General features: G+C 36.2%; 1 protein-coding gene across 1 annotated transcript in view; it reads left to right on the top strand.

Moving 5' to 3' along the window:
• The window catches only part of MTMR12 (myotubularin related protein 12), a 32,127-nt gene extending 10,298 nt beyond the window's left edge, over nt 1-21,829 (top strand). Inside the window, exons 4-16 of the mRNA XM_084304618.1 lie at nt 668-740; nt 1,940-2,070; nt 2,698-2,791; nt 4,890-5,013; nt 6,138-6,213; nt 7,387-7,493; nt 9,699-9,823; nt 13,319-13,397; nt 15,024-15,094; nt 16,251-16,423; nt 17,144-17,311; nt 18,211-18,372; nt 19,371-21,829. Of these exons, the coding sequence (XP_084160744.1) occupies nt 668-740; nt 1,940-2,070; nt 2,698-2,791; nt 4,890-5,013; nt 6,138-6,213; nt 7,387-7,493; nt 9,699-9,823; nt 13,319-13,397; nt 15,024-15,094; nt 16,251-16,423; nt 17,144-17,311; nt 18,211-18,372; nt 19,371-19,958 (1,971 nt within the window). The 3' untranslated portion in view covers nt 19,959-21,829. The remainder of the gene's footprint in view (nt 1-667; nt 741-1,939; nt 2,071-2,697; nt 2,792-4,889; nt 5,014-6,137; nt 6,214-7,386; nt 7,494-9,698; nt 9,824-13,318; nt 13,398-15,023; nt 15,095-16,250; nt 16,424-17,143; nt 17,312-18,210; nt 18,373-19,370) is intronic.
• The last annotated feature ends 734 nt before the right edge of the window (nt 21,830-22,563 follow it).

Below are 22,563 nucleotides of genomic sequence, written 5' to 3'. Positions count from 1 at the left end.
TGAACATCATTTGAATGAGATTGGCTGTTCACAGCTGTCTTCATGTAAAATATAATTTGCTCGTGGAGTGTACCATAAGCCTTCTGGTAGTATTTAACATAAATGTTTAAGTGTAGTTAACTTTTCACCATATCCTTTTTTAACCTCTGAATTAGTGCAATTGAAGGGAGCCTAACAGAACAGAGTTGTCTTTATTTTGCCTAGTGATAAATCTGACTCTTAGGTTGGAATATGTATTTCAAGAAGACGTGGGATACTTATTCTCTTAAGACAGAGAATAAGTATCTTTTCCTGCCAGGTTCCCACAGCAAGGAAATTTTTCGTAAAAAGGGCTTGGATTGCATCAAGTTACTGTATTTCCTGTTTACTGCAATGATTCTAGTTTAAAAAGTGACCCTCAATAGAAATGCATACTTTGAGGTTATTTGAAAAGTAATAACTATCTATGTTGCAGGCATAATTAAGACTTAATCAAACTGGATCTGCAGTTTATGAATTATGCCTATATAATGTGCATCTGTTTGTAATTTACTAACTGTTCAGTGTTCTCCCTTGCACAGCTTATAAAAATAAAACTGATATTAAAATGTACCAAATACATGCTTCACTTGTGAGAAGGTGCTACTGTTTAGTGTGAGATTCCTGAGATTTTTTTTTCCTGTTTTAGGAGCCACAACTTAAGAATAAGATCATAGGAGAAAATGACATAACCCTGCAATGTGTAGATCAAATCTATGGAGGTAGGTCAGCTCTTAATTTAACATGCATCATACTTCTAAATGAATTCTCATGCCAGTGTTCTTGTTACATACCCACACCTGTTTTAGAAAATGGGTAGTAGAGTTCTTGCTTTTGAAACTAGGTGTGGACAGTCTGTAAAGAGCAACTGCAGTGAGGTTAATTGATGAAATGGCAGATGAGATCTGTCAGAATACAGCTTCATCTGTGAAGCTTGTCCAGTCTACATTTTGATTACTTACCTTGCTGAGACATATGAAACAGTTCCTTCAAAATGCTGCGATTCATGCTGTACAAACTCTCTGGTTAAGATAGGTGTACAAGTATCTTATTCCAATGCACCAACTATTTCCTATAAATACAGAGGTACTAACTTTATTTAAGCAGTAGTACTGCAGAGCAGTACAGGTGACATTCCTCAATAACCTCTTGTTTATCTAAGGGATCTTTGTTTCATGAGATTCTTCATGTCTTGTAGATATCAAAGATGGTAAAAAATGAATTTTTACTTTACAAGACAAACAAAAAGGACTTGATGTTTTGCAGCAGGGCCTACAGATGTGCCTGTATTGCTTTTTAAAAAAAGAGTACACAAGAGTGAGGCTGGTAGTTTGTATGCAGTAGGGAAAGCTTTATTGAGTAGCTTGACTTTGGGCTGGTATTCAGAGTATTTGTGTGTTGATGTGAATTGGTGAAGGAGTGGGCTAGGGAGAATATTGAAGCATGGTTGTGAGACAGTATTTGTTTTCCTTTCCAGTGGCCTATCTGGCTGTACTTGAAGATGTGAAATGGTACACTCAAACAGAACTGAACAAATGGTTGTCTTCAAGGCTTTATGATGGTTTAAAAAAAAATCTTTTAGGGAACTTAATACAGATGGTTGCCTGGGGACTCTTTTTGTCAAAACTGCTAAATTCTTTATGTTTATCAAAACTTTGAACTTCCTGTGCAGCCAGAATGTGTACAGAGGTAATCACTGAGCAGCTGGCATGCTCTTAAGTTCAGTTCCTATTTTATAGTGAGTAGCTTGAGTGGGTTTATTTAAAAAACCTTGAGCGTATCAGCACAACAGCTTGCAATGCTGCTATATGGTGCTTATTTTGACTTGGGCTTGAATTAGTTTCTTGAATTTTGAGATGTCAAGCAGGGATAGTTTTACCAAGTAATGGCAAAGTTTTTTGATATTTACTTAATTTTTTAGTTTATGATGAGAAAAAGAAACTTCTAACTGGACAACTGAGAAAATACCCAGAGAAGCTAATTATCTACTGTAAAGACCTTAGAGTATTTAATTTCTGCCTGAGATTCACAAAAGAAGAGGAAGTAAAAAGAGTAAGTATAGTAACTTCATTTGTGTTTTTCCTCTTTTTAAGCATGCTGTTGGGTGTTGGTTTCTTCACTGGGGATGAGAGAAGGATATGGTGTACTCTGAGAGATCCCTTTAATTTGAAGTGCTTTCTGAGAGAGTTTTGGGTATTTTTTTAAACTAACGTTATTTAGTAACATGTATAACAATTAAAAGTGCACTGGCTCTTTGAAGAGAAGTAGAGTTTGAGAGTATTGCATATAATTAGCTTCAACTTAGGCCAACGTGTAATACTATTCTGTGTTTTCAAGATATTATTTTACTACATTATGAACTTAAGCCTTGCTCATATGGAAGCAGTTTTCTGATAATTTGAATTCTTTTGAGTTAATTTGAACTCTAAACTAGGAGTCTTTGTAGTTTTAAATAATAAGAGACATTCTGTAAGTTTAATATGTATAATGTTTCTCACAGAGTCAAATATGTATGTTCTACAGACAATGGAGAAGGCTTTCCAAAAGTTACTTTTCAGCTGTTGGGGATAGAACCCATGGAACAACTTTGTTTAAAACCTGGGAGAGAGGATTAAAAAGTGATACTGTTTACACTGTTTTATTAGTCTGCTTGGATGTTAATTTTTGGTCCTTTCCTAGATTGTCAGTGGCATAATTCATCATAGCCAGACTCCTAAGCTGCTTAAACGCTTGTTTTTGTTCTCTTATGCATCAGCTGCCCCAAATAACACAGGTAAATGTTTTTATATTTTTAGGTAGTATTTGTTGCATGCTGTTAGTTCCTTAAGCAGTCTGGGACACTTAGTAGCTGAGTTTGCACTTACTTTATGACTCTGCCTGGTTAGCAGTTTGCTTCTGAAGATTCTAACAATGCATGAGAAGAGAAAAATGACTTGTTGATAAAAAAAAAAATCAAAATATCTAAATCATCTATGATTGATCTTTGTGGAGTTGCACAGAAATTTTCTGAGTAGTATGTGTGGATTGAAAACTGTTCAGTATATGCAAATGCTTTTCATGTGCTTCTGCCCAGAGTAGTCTCATCTAGAAAATATTTTGCTTAATTTATTATGGTGTTCTGTACCATTGCAGTGAACCAAACTTCCTGCTCTTAATTTTTAAATTATTACAGTTGCAGTTGCAACTGATGGAAAGAATTTCCCTTTTTTGCTCTTCTTACAAGCAATCTGCTTCTCCCAGACATCTACAAAAAAATACAGGTTTGCATAATGAGGTTTGGGTAGTTGTCTGACTTCCTCCTTATCTCATAGCTAACTTATTACATAACCTTCCCACTTGATCAAACTTCACTAATAACATAGTAAGCTGCAAAGTTTAATATAAACAGTTGTTAGTTCATTCTCTAGCATTTCATAGTTTTGACTTCACCTGACATAATAGTACATTTTTGAGTTAACCTGATTCTTGGTGCACCAGGAACACCTGCCCCTCATGCAGAAGGATGTTTTGATGTGCCTGTGGTGTTAAAAAGACTTATTGAAATATTTCATGATTACAAACAATTGAGGTTATGTGAAAACTGGAAATCTGTGTGCATGCCCATCTACTCCTCCCACTTGCCTTGCATCCCTCAGAGTAGGATCAACTGGGTGAGGTTTTCCAGGGCCACATCCATTTGGATTTTGAATATATGCAAGGAGAGTGGTGCCCACAACACTTCTGGGCAAACTGTTTCATTATTTGACTGTTCTCATAGCAAATAAGTTTCCTTTTACATTTAAATGGAATATTCTGTATCTTAACTTGTGTATGCTGCTGTTTGTCATGTCACTGGATGCCTCTGAGAGTCTAGCTCCATCTTTACTCCCTGTTTCCTCTATTCATTCTTAATCAGGAATTTACACACACTGAGATCCCATACAGCTTTCTCCTCCAAGCCTGACTGATCCCAGTGTTCAGCTCTCATATCCGGTGCTTCAGCAAGCCCTTAGTGGGACTTTGCTGGACTTGGTTCAGTGTGCCTGTCTTGTACTGGGGAGCCTAGCACTGCATACAGCACTCTGTCCGCAGTTTCACCTGTGCTGAATTGAGAAATCCATACTTCACTCAACCCATACACAGTGATTTTGCTAATGCAGCCTGAGAATACTCTGGCTTTCTTTGCTGCAAGGGTATGTTACTGGCTCAGGTAGCTTTTGAGGCTTCAGCTGCAACTGGTATTCAGTTAGAACTACAAACATCAGGAAGATTATAAGTTTTTCCAGGTAGAGACTAAGCAAATGCGGAAGAAGCTTAATCTTTTATAGCAACATTAAAGTGTTGTATCAGAATTCCTTCATAATTTCACAATTGTCTTCAGTAATAAATGCCTACTTCTCATTCTTTAAAAATTGGGTTTTGCATGGTGGTATGACTCTTCAAATCTTAACTTGTCTCCTACAGCTTGTACTGTTCTATTTCCAGCTGTAGGTTTTTCAACTGCTTTATCTTCTTACAGTAAAAAGTTTCAACTTGCCATCATGTCTGCCATGGAAACTGTAGCTCTGCTTGGTATTTGTTAGCTATTTCAGTGTTGCATGATGCTTAATTATGACCAGTGTCTAAGATGATTGGCATCGCTCCTTAAGTTGTGGCTTGTAATTAAGTTCTGTGGCTAAATCAGCCTGCTGTTGTAACTGCTGCTGACGTGGCTAAATAAAAATACAGAAGAAATCTGGGTTGAATTAACTGAGTCTAACTGCTGTAATAAATTTTTCCGTTCTTATCAAATGCCTGAAATGTTGTCTTCAGTGGGAAACTCCTGTTTTTGATGAAAGAATGAGCATTAAACAAAATGCAGTATCTGAATTATCATAATTGATGTCTAACAGATGAAAGAAACCAAACGGTCATGTTTGATACTCTTGAGGACTGGCGCAATGAGTTGGAGCGAACCAAAGGGAATGTGCAATACAAAGTGGTGACAACCAATGAAGGCTACAGAATTTCTGAAAAGTAAGCTTGCCCTGTCTAATGACAATGTTTATATATACATCTCATTAATACTTGTAAAAATGAATGCTCATCATCAAGAGGTAGCATTATAACATTTTGTAGGATTTGTTTTCCATTTTGATTTGGGACTCCAGGTCGTTTTACAGAACCCTGAACTTCAGTGTTAGGTCAGGCTTAATCTGTCAAATTTTGAATATCTTCAGGGGTGAAGAATACCACCTTAATGTGGAATAGAAAATCTGTACACCTAGTACCTACACTTATCAGTCAAGATGATGCTATTGGTCTTGTATCTTTACTTTGGTAAGACTTTAACATGCAACTGAGGTTTCTTATTGTTTTAGCTGGGGACGGAGACGGACTAAGTATCTCAAGTAACTGGTTTGAAGTATATCTGCAAATGTGCTAATGGAAACTAAATTGCATGTCCTGTAGTGGAAGGTTAAAGGTGTGTTCATCTGCCAGTTTTGCTAGGGAGTATCTGTAGGTGATTCCTTTGAGATCTATACAATACTTGGTATATTACTGTTCAGTAGTCAAATCCTGAAAAGCTTCACAGACCTTGGAAACAAAGACTAATTTTCAAAGTAGAGCTAAATCATGTTTGTTCATTCTGGAGCTGTCTTGAGACCCAAACTGAGGTTAAGTACGTGTCATTACTTCTGTGGCCCTTTAACATAAAAGTGCTGTCTGATGCTGGAAATTCATAATACATCAAATGGCATCCTTAAACTGTTATGAAAACAGCTTACAAGAAATAAAAATGGAAGTAGTTATCCAGCATTACAATGGTATTTTTGAAATGTCAAAGAGTGAGAGAGCCAAGGCAGTCTTAATGATCAGTTTTGAATGTTACAATTAAATGTAGGAGTTAATTGCAGCATTGTAAAGGCAGGGTAGTGTTGCAGTGAAAATAACATCTCAAGGTTGGAAGAGAATACATTATCCAGCAGGAAATAAAGCAAGGGTGTTGAGGACAATATAATTATCTAGTTAAAACTTTTCTAGTTGTAAGAGTGAATAAGTAATTATCATGTGGGGTAGAGCACTTGCTGTTGTTAAAAGGAGCTTGGAGATGTTCCTTTTTCAGTTCTCAAGTGCAAGAAACTTTTTTATCATCTTAGGTTGCCTCTATATTTTGTTGTTCCGATATGTGTTTCTGAAGAGACTATCTTGAAGTATGAAGGCAGAGGCATTCCTGTAAGTATATTTGCATGGCTTCTTCTACTGAGAAGACAATTCAACTAACATTTCAGATGTTACTGCATATTATTTTTGAACTTGTTTTTAACAGGTCATGTCTAGAATACTTAGTTTATAGAAGGGAAAATAGGTTTTGGAAGGAGAGGCACACAGTATTCTGTATTCCCCTAAACAGAGTAGAGTAAACAGAGTAGTCTGCTTCAATTCAAAGCACCATGCACTTAAATAAAATGCCTAATGTCCTATACTCCACACATACTACTAATTTTATTTCCATCAGTCTGTTTTTCATGACTGAGTACTGGCTGACATCTAGCTGAGGTGGGATGTAGGGCTTGAAATGGTCTTTAGATACTGAGGTGAGCACTATGCATGCTCAGAGTTGAATACCTCCAATACCCTTGGGTACTGATAAGTAGTATGGCTGTAATGATGCAGCATTTTTTGCTAGTGTAAATTGGTAGCACAGAACTTTTAACTTCCCAATTTGGCTTTCATAATTCTTATGAAAAGGATACTGATTCTTAATTTCACATTGAGTTTAAAGATCAGTTTAAGAGGTTCAAGCAGGAGATGTGACTCAAATTGTTTAAGGGAAATAAGAAACTTTGAGGACTGACTTGCTATAGGGAAAGTCTGCAACAAACTGGAACAGCTTGTTTCAGTTGTGGAGTGTTTCATGTGCCTAGGTGACTTCTCATGAACAGTTCATGTGGGAAGGCATGACAGGATCTATTGAGTTATCTCAAGGCTGAACTGTAAGAATAATGCTACCACCTATGTGGAGAAACTAGTGTGAGTTAGTTACAAGAGCCATCTTTAGAGTATCTTCTAAAATACTTTGGACATAGCCATTTTGATCCATTTTTTACCCATGAGCACAGTTGAGAAAGCAATGTTTTGTTATAATCTTATATCTCATGTATACTTACGTTTTCCTGTGCTTGTATAAAGCTTAACTTAAAATTTCCAAGTGGTAATGCAGTATACTGAGACATATAGTTGGGGTGCAAATATAGGAGTGTGCTGTTACTGATAGATTCACTGAATGCACCAAACACTCAAAGCACAGCATAAAGAAACATCTTGTAATGACTCAGTCACTCAGGCAACTATTTTGTACTGGACAGTTTACCAACTTTTATCCACCTGGTAAATGTCTTTCTGCAGATTTGGTGTTGGTCTTGCCATAACGGTGCTGCTCTTCTCAAAATGTCTGCATTTCCCAAAGAACAGGATGACAGTACTGCACAAATGCAAAAAGCCTTCTTGGATGGGTCAGTAATAGCTATTCTGTCCACAACACTTTGCTTGGTATGGACCTTGCTTCTCTTTTTCCATATATGCTATATCTTTAAGCTTGCACGCATCAGGAAACAAGTGCTAGATCTAAAAGTAGTTCTCTGTAGTGGAGTGGTTTTAAGCCCTTGGCCTAACAGCATCACTTGTAAATTGTGCTGGACTGTAACATCACTGAAGGCTTACTTGCCTATATGTATTTGTATATATACACAATAGAAGAATTTCTGTACAAACTGGTTTATTAAATAAAGCAGCACCAAATTCTTTAGGTCTTAAGTACAGTGAAAGTATCATTAACTGATAGGCCTAGTTGTGTTTGTAAGGAAGTGAAATTCAGACTCTTTGTATCCAAACTTGAATTTGCAAGCTGAGGTTTTAAATTTTTGTAAACTCAGCTGTCCTTTCAACTAAATTCTTGCTCTTAGGTAATGTTAGATAAAGTGACCCAGAATGGCAGAGACAATTTATTGGTTCACATTTGCTACTCTGATTATGTGGTGGCAAGACAGTACTTTGTTTCAGCCAAGTTAGTGCGCTGATTTTACTCAGCAGTTTCAAAAATGCCAAACATAGCATAAATCCCTTTAAGAGCACAGTTGCCTGTCTGGGAGTTACAGCAGTGACTTAGTGCTCTTTTTTCCCTGACTGTTTTTGTGACTTGGGTCCTGGAGAGAACTTCTCTCTTAGGAGCAAGCTATAAGATAGGTCCGTACATACCGTTTATAGTTCTTGCTTCTTCATAATAGATGCGGAGCCTGTTGATCATACAGAACTAATAGATGGTAACTTGATTAGGCTCTTAAACCTCTTTTTGTTTTTAAAATTATTCTTGCAAGGGCTTTTGACCCTTCCTGCAGGTTCTTTAGCATTTTCCTCTGAAATGGGGAAGTTTACTTGTCTTGTGTCTCTTCTTAATGCTGTTTCAAAATATGAAAGTAAAACTAGCAGTAAGCTCTAACAATGTATAACTGATATTCTGATCTCTTGTCTGTGGCCATCTGAACTTGTGGGAGGTATTGTTATATGTATTTTCTGCTGTGGAGTGCAGGTGGTTAACCACTAATATTTAAATATATATATACAAGTTGTCCATAAGGGTGTGTTAAGCCATTGTGATGAGTATCTGAACTCAACCACACCGCAGATGTATACTATTAACAGCTTCTTTTATTGAAATGATTTATTAAGTACCAAATCTTCTGCCAGAAATTATTTGTCAATTATGATACTATTTCCAGATTGAAATGATTGCTTTTGCTCTATTCTCTTTTGATCTGATACATCTCCCAGTAGGTATAATGATCTGCATTCTCACATGGACTCCTGTGGTTCTTTCTTAAAGCAGGGTCCTGTTCTACAATAAACAGGAAACTAGATACTCTCTTGTATACTGGCCAAGTGTCTGCAAAGCTTTGCTTCTGAAGTACAGGCTGGAGTTGCTCTTCCCAAATCTTGACAATAAAGAGTCAGCCTGACAACAGATATTTACTAATATATGTGTTCAAGTACGGTATTCACAGATGACCTCTCTTATTCAGGCTCCAGAGGTCATTCTGGGTCGAAATCAAAGCTTTATATGACCTAGCATTTTTGTCCCCTCCTAGGGGAAAAATGCAGGTATGTGAGGAAGTACAAGGCAGGTATACTGTCTTGAATCAAAACAATTAAAATATTTTCTTTTTATTCACATGTTTCATGAGCAGACCTGGCAGTTACTTGTCAGAATACAACTTGGTAAAAGTCAGGAAAAATAAGTGTCTACTGGGAGATTTGGGTGTTTCTGTCCATCTGGTCTTTCTGGATTTACTTCTATATAGCCTGCTATTAAAATAGTTTTGGTGCCTGGCCTCCAGTGAATACCACCTACTAAAGAAGCAGTAATAGAAGTCAAGTATTCTTTGTAATATTCATAAAATTGCACAAATATGCATGAACATCCCTTTGTATAAGAGGTCAGAGCAGCAAAACTTGTCCTAAGCTTGTAGGTGGTATTGTCATAAGCTTCCAACCAGTATTTAGATGTGTATGGAGGCCATTAACTTTTATGGGTGTGTATCACTTAGTCTTACAGCTGTTTCCCACACTATATCTGCTAACTTTGTCTTCAGTGGTGGTAGTTCAGTGGTGCATTGTTTCTTTTGTGAAGGAGAAAGCTTTAATTTCTTGATGATTTGATCTAGAATCTACAAGACAATTAGCAAACCTCCCTATGAACTCCTGAAGACAGATGACTTGTCAAGCAGCCTTCCATCTCTGCAAGATATCCAGACTGCATACACAAGATATAAGCAGCTGTTTTTGATAGGTAAGGCAAACTTTACTTGTTAATCTCTAAAGGGACTGAGAAGCAAGGCACGACAATGCTGTTTCGTGCCTAATGAATGTATTGCTTGTCTTGATTAGTGTCTGGCTTCTGATGGTTGTTAAAAGCAGACTTTTAAATATATAAATGAGAACTGTGCTTAGGACTGGCATACGAATGCAGATCTGTAGTACTTAAACTTAGTACCTCTTGCTAAGCAGTCACAGTATCTGAAAATCTTTTTTCAAGAGCAACTATTACTGGAGTTTAAACGTTAGTTTGAATACATTAGCTGGATTGAAATTGATGTGAGACTTTCAATTCTCTCTGGTCCGCTGAAATTGAATGCTCAGTGTTAAGCTTTTTAATCCTTTAGGCTATGTCAAGAGTTAAGAGTAAATGCTAATTAATTTTTCCCTTGCTTTTGTTGTAAACTAGTTACACATCAAAATGTAGGAAGCATGAGCCTGATTAAAATTCTGTTGTCATTCTGGCTGTAGAGCTGTACATAACCACTGTAAATAACAAGTCCACTTGGAAGGGGTGGAACCTGGAGCCATGTGAAAGTGTAATCTAGTCTTTCAGGCTCTTTTCTGGGACTCCTTAACTATTTTGCTGCCATGAAACTACATGGATCTCAGATACTAGCATAATAAAGGCTCCACACCAACTTGCAATTGTTCAAAATGTGCAGTTAGACCATCTTGGAAAAGTGGGTCTTTACAGGATAATGAGTGTAAGTGTTGCAATATCCTCTGGTGACATGCTGAACGCTGAGGACAGTTCACCTAAAGCTACTGATGCTAGACATAAAGGAACTGGTCATCACTGAGGAGCTGTATATTTGTAGTGTAGCCTACATACAGCATGTAAGTTCTGTTGATTTAATACATGGATTGTAGCTGGTAAGTTGAAATTGTATGTTAATTAGCATGAATAGCTTGTTAAATTTGCAGTAAGTATTTTGGTGATGCTGAAGAGCAGTCTAGGATATGAGGTATTTGGCATTTGAGGTATTGGTTTATACTGAAGATGTTTTTCTAGAATACACTGTCAAATTCATAATGAATCCTTCATACTACTTCAGAGCTAAAAACAGTTGCCTGTATTTTCATGTAATTTCTAATACTTTGCCCTCTTATAAGAAAAAGGCCAAGGTTTGAATTTGAGTTGCTCAACTTCTCACAAAACACTAAATTAAAATAATGTAGGAGTAGTACATTTACAACATTTAAAACAAAAGGAAATACACGTTCCATTTTATCATAAAACTTTTAAATAAGTTTTGTTAGTAAACTACAGTTCACTGAATATAACATTAAGTACTAGGATTGTGAGAACCATTCAGGCAAATTTTTGCATAAGAATTATGATCTTACATGAATCATCTGCCTTAACATTGCTTTTCAAAATCTGAACACAGTAACCATTATTTTTGTTCGATGCATGCCTAGTTAATTTGTTTTCACTAACTTTCAGTGTGGTTTTAAATTTCCTGAATACATGCCCAATCTGAAGAGAATTTTGAAATTTAAAAAATTCTTATTAAAAAAAGCTGAAACAAATAGGTAGCTTCTTGAAAGAGTATTTTGATTGGAAAACTTGTATCTTTTTACATTTCAAATAAGGGGAACAATTTTGCAAGGACAAATACTAGTTCTGCTTGACTGATCAGTAGTCTGTGTGTGCCATTTCTTTGCACACCTTGAACAAGACTTTAAGTATATCAGTTCTCAAATCCTACTGAAGTATTTCTTCCCCATAGAAAATGGGCAGAAAGGGAAAGCTTGTTCTCCATTGTAATGTTATTAAGAAAATATTGAGAAAAATGCCACGGTTAAAGGTAAAGCACGCTGGAAGTGTTTTGTTCTGGCTTTTAAAAAGAAGTTCCTGTTTTGACTTGGAGATAACTTTGGATGGAATGGAAGTGCCAGACTAGGCAATTGTTTATAGAGGCCTACATTCAAGTAGTTGAGTCTAATCAGTGCAACGGAACAACAACAAAAAACATACAACAAAGCACCACACCAAATTTAGCTACTCAGATTTTTGAAGTAAACTGAATTCTATATTGTCTATAATGTAAGAGAAGTAATACACATTTATATTACAAGTGAAGTGTAATCATCTTGGGTGAAAATGTAATATTTTGGCAGGCAAAGATGACAAATCTCTTTTCCTTGGCATCGTGACTTTGTTTGGAGGTTGTCTTTTTTTGATAGGACTAGAAATTGGTGCTATACTCTTGCACCAATTTCAGAATGGAATAGAAGTCTTTCAGATAGTGATGATAAGCTAAATGGAACGTGAGACTTAGAATATGCCCTTCAAAAATATGCATTCAAAACTTGGATGGAAAGAAGGTGAACTGGGGAGTAAATGGTGTCTGTCTTGAAGTAGTATAATACATATACTTAAAAAGTATGTATAACTTTCAAGTAAAGTACTTTTATACATACTTTATAAATACTTTTTAACTTTAAAGTTCTTTATATGGAAGTGAACTTGAAGATGTCAATCAGAAAAGATCAGAGAAAAATGTTTAATGTGAACAGAAATGACTAGAGAGCTTTGAAGATGCACTATAATGCTTAAGTTGCAGAGAGCAGTTGGGAGTGAACATTGGAAGCATATGGAGAGACTTGGGTGAAAAATTATATGGAAGCATGAAGAACTGAAGTATCAGAGTGGCACAGAGGGTTGGGGAGGAAGTATGATGTATCAAATGATATCAGATTGTTTTAATAGGACTGTCATAGACCCTGAGACTTAAAGGTTTGTGTCTTACGCAGGAAAGGTGATCTCTTCTGGTTTTAATTGACCATATGGGCTAGTGAGAGCCTTTCCATTTCTGAATATTGACTTCAGTAGAAATAAAAGCAATAGAGGTTTTGGTTGTGTTTAACCAGCTACAAACATCCTAGAGAAATTCATAAGAGTTAAATGACTGTGGTATTATTCTCATGGTTTATCCTTGTTATTTATTGCCTTTTTGATGTTTTAATGCCTCTTTTATAGTTGCAGTGAAAACTGCTTAACACTTGTCTTGGTATTTTTCCATCTCATAAACTTGTAACTCCCTTCTAAAATCCACTTATTTCTGGCTCCAATAGTGGTGACTTTCAAAATCATACCTCCTTATGTTAGTCTTTGTATAGCTTGTGCTTTAAGGTCCAGGCTACTGGAACTCAAAAGAATTCATCTCCTCTGATTAAACTTAATTCTCCAGTTTTGCCACCAGATTTATTTACTTGGTCTGGTTATTATGAACCTACAGCGTACTTACTCTAAAAGCCTGTCATGCTACAAAGCTTTACTTGTGCTTGTATTTGTAAGGTTACTTTACTTATTGGTTTAATTATAAATAGTGTCAACTTTCCTGGTGATCAGGATTTACTAACTCCTTATTACTGATTGTTTTATAGCCCTTCATAATTGAGGAATAATATAATGGATGGCTATTAATTAGCACTACAAATAAGTTAACTTTTTTTTCAGATAATAGTGCAGACTTCTGGGCAACTGATGTGAAATGGTTTTCGTTACTGGAGAGCACAAACTGGCTGGAGATTATCAGGTTTGCTATATCTATAGATATCCATATTTTTCCGGGTTTCAAGTTGTTAAAGGAATTTGTAGTGTTTGAGAGATCTTTGTATTTCAAGAAACTGTTACTCACCTTTCCAGTAGGAAAGAAAATGAAGACAGACTTATGGTCCTATGTATATCTTATTTCTACGAGATGACAGTATTTTTGCAGTGTGCAATTGTGTTAAGCCTCCCACATTAAAAGATGTAGGAAGCAGCAGATCATTTCCAACTAAACTCATTCAACAAACCTATAAAACAGAAAAGCTACAGATCAGTAACTTCCCTCCTGTACTTAGCCACCTTCTTTCCAAACTGAAGAATCTTTTCTTGCATGAAACCAATTCCATGTCTCTGACTAGCCTTGCCGTTCTCTGTACTCTCTACTTCTATAATATCCTTTAGGATGGGATGAACTGCAAGATGCTAGCCCACCACAGATTTATAAAATGACAGTTGTTCTCAGTTTTGTCCCCTTCCTCTCCTGATTATTCCTCAAGTTCTTTTTCTTCTCTCAGCAGTCCACAGTGAGTAAGTCTTGAAATGGTGTTGGCTTAACGCAAGGCTTGTTGTAGTGGAATGTTGAGGTTGTTTTATTTTTAGTGTTATTTTGTGTTGGCTTAATTGTCTGTCAGCTTATTCTGTGATTGGCTTGTTTACTATGAAGTATTTCTGTGGTTTTCTCCAGTCAGCTTCAGTTCTTTGCATTCTGAATAATAACCAAATATTGACCTTAGTGTTCATTTATTATTCCAGAACTTGAATTTAAGTTGAATGAGAGGTTCTAATGAAGATTATATGTTGAGAAATGCATGGATGTAACTTAGAAGTAGTTAAAAGTACTTACTATCCCAAATTCTTATCCTTAAGTTGTTTTGAGACTGGTTGCTTCCATACTTGGATCCAGTTGCTTCCTGGATTAGTCTATTCTTAGCTTCTTGGAATCAGTAGGAATGCCTTCTTAACTATTCTAGATGCTTAAACAAAGAATCAAACAATTTCACACTTATAAAATAAACAGTCAGCTTCGAGACCTACTCTTTTACTAGAATCCTAGTTTCTGTGCAGACTTCTGCTGAAAATGACTTTATGAAGTTAGGACTAGAAACCAACCATGTTAAATCTGGTTTTACCTGGTCTGTAATCCTTCTGTCATTTTAGTTTAATGATGTTCTCTGAATAAATATTGTCTGCCTGCTTACAAAATCTGGTTGCTGATCCTTCTGGTGCTCAGAAAGATTGTGGGAGAAACATACTATAGTAGATTTGAAAATAGGTGAGGCAATGTACATCTCTTCAGGATAAAGGTCTGGATTTTAGCAATAACACTTCAGTCTGTTTCAGTTTATACTGATCCAGAATAGAGTACTGTATTATGAATGTACAGAGGTAATATGGAAATACATGATTCTTTGCCAGATAAAGATACCTCTTAAGTCTTGAAACTAAGTATTTTTTAACTTACAGAAGTTGAGCATGACTTTTTGGTTGTAAAGGACTAGGCAAGCTTCAACAGTGTGATATTTTCTCCCCTTTTTAGGGGAGACTAATGTGAAAGACTTGTTTTTAAAAGTGCAATTAGGATGTTCACTTAATCTTTTTTGTACCACAATAGGCGAGTCTTGAAGAAAGCCATAGAAGTTGTTGAGTGTCTGGAAAGGCAGCATACAAATGTTCTCCTTATCGGTAAGTATTTCATGAGACTATCCTGTTTAATATATAAAATCAGGAAATATATATAAGGAAGGTATCTTACATTTAATTTTCTTCTGATCTCCTTTAAATGTAGCTTAAGCTGTAAGCTTGTAATTAACAGGAAAACCTAGTACGATTCATAAGCATCTGCTACTTAAGTATGCTAAAGCTCACACATTCCTAGAAATGCTTCCTGTAGCTTAAAAACAAAGCAGAAACAAACAAAAACCCAACCAAAATAAAAGCAAACACTTCCAGTATAGTTCCAGGCAAAGAAGAATATATTATGAATGAGTAAGCTGCTTATAAATTTGCATGAAAGTCATTACCTCTTATGTGTTCTTATCCTAATGTGCTTTCATTAAAGGTCTTCCAGACCTTTTGCTGTACTTTCAGGTGGGGAAGAGAAGGAGTTACACACAAAACTTAGAACACAAGAACTATCTGAGAGGATGCCTTTGTTCTAGATGCATGCTGAATAATATGCAATCTCCTTATTAAAGAATGTTTATTGTACACATCTCGAGCAATTTGCCTAGACTGAGGAAAGTAATCACACGGAAAACAATCTTAATGTCAACCGTTACCCTTTTTTTGTGTTGTCAATTCAGGGATTTTTTCCCCCACACTGCTGTTTGAGTAACTTGTTACGAGATGCTTCTAGAAGGCACCTGAATGGTAGAGCATGCTTATTGCTTGAGGAAGCAATTTCAGTGCTGCTGCACACTCCATGTGTGTATGTTTAGGGATACTTAAGTCACAGCCACACCTCGTGAAAAGATGTATGCAGGTTAGGAGGGGTAGACTTGAATAGCTGTCCTGGTTGCATAATGCAGGGGAATAATATGTGCACTGTAGTAGACTGGAAGGAGTAGGGACCAAAGTTACAGTATTAAAAGCTTTCTTTTTAGGTATAATCGTCAAAGTTTTATCCTGGTATAAGTGTACATAAAAACCCTTAGGTTTTCACAAAAAAATGTATTAGAAATATGGGTTTAACTCCATTCGGGTATATAATTTGTAAGGAATGTGCTTCTCTGGGTTTGCAGTACAATTGTTTCAGTAAAGCCACCAGTTCTTTGATTTCTTATCAAAAACTTTAGGAATGGCTTAGTAGACAATGTAGCCTTTTTCTTCTCTTCTGTAGAAGAGAGTGCTACTGATCTGTGCTGTGTAATCTCCAGTCTGGTTCAAGTGATGATGGATTCATACAGCAGAACCAAGTCAGGTTTTCAGAGCCTTATTCAGAAGGAATGGGTAATTGGAGGACATGGCTTTTTGGATCGTTGTAACCACTTGCATCAAAGTGACAAAGAAGAGGTATGATTTTTTTTTTTTCTTTACATGATATTTAAAAGTTTACTTAATGTGAGGAGGAATTCAGATGTTAGCCCAGAAGTTCTAATTGCTCTGAGGATCTTCTATTCTACATTTTGATTCATGGCTGGGTGTTTTTAGTGTTACTATTTTTGCTATTCAGAGTTCAGCAATGTCCTTAAAACTAAAAAGAATACTAATTTCACTTCTGATCCAGGAGTATTTTGAAAGACATGTATCTCGTGTACTTTTAAACTGTTAATTGGTGAAATTCATATAAATTACTTAGTGAATTACATTTTTGTCACATCTAGAGTGTAGCTTTATACTGTATTTCTAGACGCTGCAATCTCATTTCTACATGTTTGTATTTGGGGCATAAATCAGATCGCTACACAAAAAGAAAGCCCTAGGTGTAAACTGTTCAGTTCTGATCAAGAATTGCTGTAAACTAGAATTACTCTGTCTACTGTGAGAGTTGCTGCTGTGCAGCCTTTTATAGTGAGTTAACCTGAATTTGCACTCATTAGAAAGTATTAATTACTTCTATCAACAGCTGGTCAGGGATGATACTTCAGAGTTCAGCCTAAGTTACTTACAGCAATTTTTGTAGTTCACCAGATTACTTTCCTTAAGACTTGTATTTGGGGACACTAAATACTGTAATATAATTGGTCTGTGTGATAGAACACTTTCTGAAACAGATGCAATATTTTCTTCTAGGCTCCTGTTTTTCTGCTCTTGCTAGATTGTGTTTGGCAGTTGGTACAACAGTATCCTGCAGCATTTGAGTTCACAGAAACATACTTAACTGTCTTGTCAGACAGCCTCTATGTGCCAATTTTTAGCACTTTCTTCTTCAATTCACAACATCAAAAAGACACTAATACGGTAAGGGTTTGTTTTGTCAATGCAATGTGTTGGAGAACAGGTTTGACCAATGAGCTAGGGATGCTCAAAAAAGGCACTAGCAGCATGCTTATTTTTGCCTTTTCCTATTTTTTTTCCTATTTAATTGAAGGATAATGTGATGCATTGAAGGTGAATGAGTGCAATATTAGTTGTATGCAGTCAAGCTCAGTACTCTGACAACATGAAAATAACTCAAATTACTTGTACTGGGGGGTTGTATTTTCATGTTCATTGCTCTCCATTGAAAATTGAGCTCTTTAACTGAAGGAGAATATCCCTGTCGTCCATAATAAGTTACCTACAAAATCGTTATGTACTGTTCTGTTCCAAAATCAACACTTATTGAATGTTGCTTTACATTTGGTTCATGCTTTTCTATAACCTAAGAAGCTGGAAGCAATGAGGGTATCCTCTGCAAGGTTGAACGAAGACTAAAAAAAAATAAAAAATACTGACCATAACATTTAAACTGGCAGCACTACATAGCTGCAGTTAACTTTGAAGTTTGGAGAGGTTTATTCCATAATTCTAACATGCACCCTATGTTTGAAGAATGTAAGTGTCTGTTTCCTGCCCAGTTTTCAATTTTGTTTTTTCCCCTCAGTTTTTTGTCTCATTTTCAGCTGTGAAAGACATTCTTGGTAGTGTCTGATTACACAGTTGAATCGAAATACTGTCTTAAGTTAGAGAATACTATACAGGTAGGCTTTGTTTTTACTTACTTAGATGTAGTGATCTTGTCCAGCTGTTGAATATGTAGAAATCAAGTGTGTTGCAACTCTGTGGGCTTCTCTATGAAAAGCCAGTTCTTAATTCCACCTTGACTTGGTCAGAACTCCTTTATAGCAGTCCTAATTGTGACCTGTTTGTTTTGGCAGACTGGTGAAAGCCTCGAGACACAAAGTGGTCCTTTCAGATTTCTGACTGTGTGGGACTGGTCTGTGCAGTTTGATCCCAAGGCCCAGGCTTTTCTGAACAACCCTCTTTATGCAGAGAAGCCAAAACCAGATAAAAGTCAACGGAAAACTGCACGATTCAAAGTAAGATATTTGCTGCTTAACCTGTTACTTCTATCATTTCAAAATAAAGGTATAACTCAGTCATACTTCCAGTGTACTTAGTGGAAGCATTAGTGCCAGCAGTTAATGGGCAAATTATGTACACCTCAGACTCACCTGTGTCTTATGAATGTGGCTTGTCTTCCTGAGTTTTCCAGTCACTATTTTTACAGTTGCTGTACATAGCCATGAACTTAGACTTTCTCATAGTAGTTTTGTGCAAGTACAGTAATAACTTCTCACGGGACTTAACATCCAAGTGACTTGTAGTGATGGTTGAATTGATTTTATTGTTCCACGGAGTATTTAATTGAAATACATAACAGGTTTAAAGCTGCCTCCCTAAATTTGTTTTGAATGTAATGGGAGAGTGTGCATGCATCTAAAACACAAAACCCAGGAACAAACAAAATTTGTCCAGGGTATTTAATATTATAGATGGATCACCTCATTACTAAAAAGCAGTACAAATTCAGCAGAAACGTTTTTTTTTGCTACCTGTTTCTGATTTTTCAGTTTCCCTGTTATGTTGGTTAAACTCTGTTCTGTACAAAAGCATTCTCAGGTGAGATGCTATTAGTGTGATTTACAGCATTATGCAGGGAACTTGTGTAGTGGGAAGCAATGAGGAACTGACAAATTAACCTTCAAAATCAAATATATATTTCCAAGTTTAAGCTAGCCACACAAAGTCATTCTTTCTTGAAAAAGAAAAATGTTCTTCATACAAGTATGCTTTATTCAGTGTTTCTTTCCCTGCTACTATAGTGGTGAAGTATCTTCAAAATAATCTGTGTGAAGTATTCAGCGTATTAGCCATTGAAGAGTTAACAGTTTTTAGACACTATAGCAAAGGTGTAGCTGTGTTTAAGCCACTTCAGTGACTGCAAGTATTTTCTGAATACAATTTAATATTGTTCTTTCTCTTAAGACATTCTTCTTGTCCCATTAACACTTTGTATGTTTTTTTCTCTTTAAAGCATCAGAGACAGCTTTCTTGTCCATTGACACAAACAAAATCTTCCACGAAGAGAGGATTTTTCAGGGAGGAAACAGATCATTTAATTAAAAACATTTTGGGTAAAAGAATTGGCAAGTTCATTAATTCTTCAGATGAACCTCCTAATAGCTTCAGGGAATTTTACGATAGCTGGCATAGTAAACCTGTTGACTATCACGGTCTTCTGCTACCTCGCATTGATGGGCCTGAAATCAGAGTCTGGGCACAACGGTATTTACGATGGATTCCTGAAGTTCAGCTACATGGTGGTGGTACGATAGCCACAGCTGCCAGGATTTTGGACTTGATGGAAGAAGTGGAAAGATTACAGGTAAAAATGGATGAAGAACATAGCCAAGCTATATCTGGAAACATACATGCTGTTCCAATGCTCAGAAATTCTGCCCGTTTGTCGTCTTTGTTTCCATTTGCTTTAATTCATAGACAGTCTGTCAAACCAGCTTTACCCACTAGCACCTGGAAAGACTTGGAAGATGAAGATGACTTGGTCAAGAGGGATGATGAATTTGTTGATCTAAGTAGTGATATGTTAAAGTGTATATATTAAAGTATGAATTGTATGTGGCTAAGCTCTGAGGTTAAAATGTTGCGCGGTATCCTAATTTAAAGAACTCAAGTATTTGTAGCCTGCTGAGTGGATTTGTGGGATTTTAAACACCTCAGTTAACTGAGTGTATTTTGAATTTCTGTTTCACTATAACAGTACTGATTGCAGAAACACTTGTAGCATAGGTATAATAAAGTCTAGGCTGGAGCAGCCATATGGTTGGTTTATACAAAAATATTTTCTGAGGTAAAGATAGAATACTAAATACAACAACAATCATAAGGAATGTGCAAAATTACTTTTAACATAAGCCCTCTTCCCCATATGTTAAAAGTACTGGAAACTATTAATACATCTGCATTTCTCCCTGATGTAAAATAAAGAGGGGAAGGTATAACTAAATGTGTTTTTAAGCAAAAAGTTTTTTACAGCTGAGGAATGAACTTGTGGTCACCAGGGTTTTTCTGTCTGTTATGGTATCAACTGAAGTCACGTGCTTGTCAACCTCATCTTTCCTGACAGTGTTCATCTTTGGCTTGCAGAACTTTACCTTGTGTAGTATTGTAATAGCAGCTTGGCTTTTCTAAGCCTCTGCATGCACTTAGCTTAAGGATCAGATGCAAGGGCTAACCTAAACGTTTCAAGTCGTGCGTGTCTCTGCTGTGCTGTACTCCATTGCTGCCTTGAAGTATTAAGTTCCAAATGTTTGCTGTTAATTGTAGAAAATAGCCTGACAGATTCTGGATTGTTATGGGTATTTTTCCAGTCCTTTTAATGGAGAGATCTTTTTATTCTAATTCCTGTGCTTATCCCAGTTGCCTTTGAGGATTTCTGAAGCTAGCACTGAGACCCATCACACAGAAGCAAAGACAGTCATGGATTTGCAGTCTGTTGCCACTTGTCATGAGTTAGCGGTAAAGCTTATGAATGTGGCTTTCATACCCTATGAAACACTTGCATCCTGTTTGCTGGATGTTAGAACAGTACCTCAGTGAAAAAAGCCATAAAGAAATGCCTGACTTTTTGATCTACTGTGTATGTTTTTATATAAAGTATTTTTGCTGCAAATAATTGTCCTTTGTAAAGTTGAGTATTGTTTGACTGTCAAATGTATTTTGAACCCTTAGGTTCTAGAGTACCCCAAGAAGAGATGCAAATCATATTATCAGTTACTTTGAGAGGGTAGACATTAATGGCTTTCTTTGTATTCTTGCACCAGTTTAGAAATCCATGCTGAAAGATCTATGTGGTAAAGTTGTCACTTAGATTTGATTAGCTCAGTGTTACTAAACTGGGTTACTGATCGGTCACTTCAAAATGAGTTGTACTTAATCTGTATAGCAAAATATTGTCTGCAACTCTCTAAAAATATACTATGTTAAAACAAATGTATTAGTGGGAGAAGGGGGAGACCTTGATGCAACTATATGCCAAACTGAAGCTTCTCAACTCTTGATTGCCTTAAGTGTTAGTAGCACAAGGACAATACTCGAGTTTGTAGCATTTTATTTTAAAATGTGCTAGCACTTACACTTTATTCTGTGATACATATCTCTCTTTTTCATAGCTAGCATTTGCTAGAATGGGCTGTCCAGTACATGTCCTTCAGGCTTGATTGTAGCTCAAGTGATTCAGTTTTGCAGTAACTCTTGCATATTGAATGAACAATGCATTTTTATGTAGAAGAAATCTATCATTTTAAGGTCATTTGGGTTCAAGGGTTTTTTAGAACACTGCTATTAGGGAAAAAAAAAAAACTATTACATGGATTTTTTCTGTACTTTTGATCAAACTTGTAATGTTTCAGTCATGACAATTACATATTTATATTAACAGATGTTGGACATCTGATTTGTACATAAGTTATCCAAAGTTTATATAGAAGAGAAATATATTTAGAAATGAACATGAGAACATTTCTAATGTAGAATAAATACCATTGTTACTGGTTTTCTGCACTGTTGAATTGGAAATATACTTAGTATTTTTACTTAAGGCTTCTGTTTATACCTCTGAGTTTTTACACTGAATGCAAGCTAGAAACTGTAGTTGGCTTTAAAAAATGCAAAAAAGACTGGTATTCCTCTCTAATGGGCTGTTTGGAAAGTGTTAATAAAATACATTTTGATGTATGTAACCTGAAATAAGAATATTTAAGCTCATATTTTGCAAAATGACACTAAATCATAGTAAATTTGACAATCTGCAGGGCCAAGACTTACTGAGTTGTACACAGGGTATTCACAGACTTAGGGAAGGAAGCTGTTTTGACCTGGCTGTGCTGTAGAACAAGTGTGTCAAAGTGATGCTGTAGGATGACTATGGGAAACCACTGAAGTGGTCTAGAAAGTGGCTGCTGAATGGTGGTATTTGGAGGTTTATTGAAACACTTCAGTCATGGCAGCATACTTGCCTTTCATTATGTAGTTCCCCCAATTCATGAGAGAATGTTCTTACAGTATCAAGTGAGGCAACTTGCTGAAATAACAGCAGCAGAGCATCCCTTGAACCAGATGCATGTTGAGCACAGATTGCAGGCTGGTCACAGTAAACTGTAGAGTACAAATGAGAAACATCTCTTTTATTATTTTCCAGAGATGACAAA

The sequence above is a fragment of the Netta rufina genome, assembly GCF_964035555.1.
Source record: "Netta rufina genome assembly, chromosome: Z".
In the NCBI taxonomy this organism is placed as follows: Eukaryota; Metazoa; Chordata; class Aves; order Anseriformes; family Anatidae; genus Netta; species Netta rufina.
The sequence above is the reverse complement of the archived record's forward strand: the minus strand, read 5'-3'. Positions and strand labels throughout refer to the sequence as shown.